This window comes from Protomyctophum bolini (assembly GCF_963924005.1).
Source record: "Protomyctophum bolini genome assembly, chromosome: 14".
Lineage (NCBI taxonomy): Eukaryota > Metazoa > Chordata > Actinopteri > Myctophiformes > Myctophidae > Protomyctophum > Protomyctophum bolini.
The window spans coordinates 1051652-1054053 of NC_137875.1; the positions used below are offsets into that span (position 1 = coordinate 1051652).

At 48.0% G+C, this 2402-nt stretch overlaps 1 protein-coding gene across 1 annotated transcript in view; it reads right to left on the reverse strand.

Annotated features, from left to right (window-relative positions):
- Nucleotides 1-559: 559 nt before the first annotated feature.
- ppp2r5d (protein phosphatase 2, regulatory subunit B', delta) overlaps nucleotides 560-2402 on the reverse strand; it is a 26316-nt gene continuing 24473 nt past the window's right edge. Inside the window, exon 17 of the mRNA XM_080781945.1 lies at nucleotides 560-1029. Within this exon, the coding sequence (XP_080638071.1) occupies nucleotides 886-1029 (144 nt within the window). The 3' untranslated portion in view covers nucleotides 560-885. The remainder of the gene's footprint in view (nucleotides 1030-2402) is intronic.

The following is a 2402-nucleotide window of genomic DNA, read 5'->3' on the forward strand; positions in this document are numbered from 1 at the left end:
ACAATCAATCATCATAATTAATGGTGAACTGACGTGACGACATTCAGTTACACTGACGCCATCACCATGGGGGGAAAAAAAACAAAAAACGGTAATACAATCTATGCGCGTGCGCCGTGCATATGTGTGCACGTGCATGTGTGCGTGTGCGTGCGTGCGTGTGCATGAGAGAGACAGCAGAGCTCTCTAGTCAAGCTTTGGGGTTTGTGTGTGTCTTGGGGGGGGGGGGGGGTGTTGAGTTGATTGGTCAGGAGGCGGACAGCACATGATTTGATTGGATGAGGTGGTGAAGAAGAAGGCGGGGCCTCCGTCCGGGGGGGGGGGGGGTGATGCCCTGAAACGCTGTACGAGGGATCCGTTTGGGTCGCACAATGATGACATCATTAACCCATTCTGACCGGGAACCCGTTTTGGTGTTAGCATCATGTTATGCTTTAGCTATTGAAAAATAGCAGACCTACAAGCTCGTAGCGCGCCACCGAGTGGCGCGCTACGAGCTTGTAGGTCTGCTATTTTTGAAAAATCGAAGAACGACTGACATTTTCAGAATCTGATCTCAGGTCAGAATGGGTTAATCAGACCAGTGTGTGTCCAGTGGAAACCTCGTATGAATCTGATCTCAGGTCAGAATGGGTTAATGCGCACCCCAATGATTCCATTGGCCGTTCCAGGGTCAACTCCGCCCATCGGTTGGCCCTCTTGTCCAGTGACGAGTCTCCGTGTGTTTAGACTCCTTGTCCAATGAGAGCAGTCTTTGTTTCCCTGTTGAAAGTGGGAGGAGTCATGCCTGTCGGGGTCAGAGAGGCTCCTGATTGGCTGTCAGGGTCAGAGAGGCTTTTGATTGGCTGTCAGAGTCAGAGGGACTCCTGATTGGGCGTCAGGGTGTCAGAGAGCCTCCTGATTGGCTGTGAGGTACTCCTCGGCTCTCTTGTGAGCCTCCAGAGCTTTGATGGTGTAAACATCCTGAGGAAGCTCCGACTTCCTCCTCATCATCACCTTCGTCTCCTTCTTCAGCTCCTTATTGGTTCCCTGTAAGGACAAACACACCTCTGATTGGTCCCCTGTATGAACAAACACACCTCTGATTGGTCCCCTGAACAAACACACCTCTGATTGGTCCCCTGTATGAACAAACACACCTCTGATTGGTCCCATGAACAAACACACCTCTGATTGAATACATTAAAATACATCTGTGACATAATGTCCTCCCAGACGACAGGATGGCCGCTGCTAAAACAAAGAAAAAGGTTTTATCCAAGGGGCCAGCTATGCACTCCAATGTTGAAGCGCTGGGCCCTAGTGGTAAGAGGAAGGACTGCAGGCGGACCCGTGGATTCTTGACGAGGAAACCCCGTGCAACCGAGCGCCCAATGTAAAGCCCAGCTGCACTTCCGCATTTGGACACCAAAATTTGGTGTCCAAATGCGGAAGTGAAATGCTGAATCAGCGAAATAGACGGTACTTCCGGCAGCCTTCCGGGTGCTTCAAAACGCCACTGAGCAACTTCCACTGACATGAATAGCGGAGGGGGCGGAGCTTCGCGCCAGTTCAGTCTCTATCCTTTTAACACATTTTGTACATAATACGTCCTGAAACGTCATAAGGATTGGAACCGAGAGTTGCCTTAGACGTCTGTGGACGTCCTAGCGACGTCCAAACGACGCGGGGCGAGATAATAATATTCAGAATAATTACTTCTTTTTTTTTTGGCATTTCGCTTTTCGCTTGCCGTATGCTAACGCTCTGTGAAACTATTAGCTTGTCATTGACTCCCATGTTAGCGCGGCGGAAAGAATGACTCGTATCTCCTCATCCAGGGCGCTGTCCGTGGTGATGAATGGATCGATATGCTGGCGCTGCGTTTCTGCTCCTCATCCGTCTCTCCCGCAAAATATGAACTCTTTTTGTAGCGTATATAAATATATTAAGATGATCGGAGATTGTGATGGCACTTTGTCAGTCAACTTTTTTAAGAAAGTATTTCCGGTTCATGGCTTTCAAAATGGAAGCGATCACTACTCTGGCGATTACTCCGGCGCAAGCAGCGCCTTTATTTTGATGCAGTTCCGGTACTAAATGTGTTAATACTCTATGGTTTTATCGAGACCGTTCTGAATCGACTGGCGGTTTGATTTGATTTTAAGGGTACGAGTGTACTCGTCCGAGGCATCCACAGTGTTTACATGCTGTATCATAAACACATAACATTAAACAGTAAATGTAATGGACTGTAGGCTAAAACACGTCAACAATGTGACAGGTTTTTACTGTAGGCTAAAACACGTCAACAATGTGACAGGTTTTTACTGTAGGCTAAAACACGTCAACAATGTGACAGGTTTTTACTGTAGGCTAAAACACGTCAACAATGTGACAGGTTTTTACTGTAGGCTAAAACA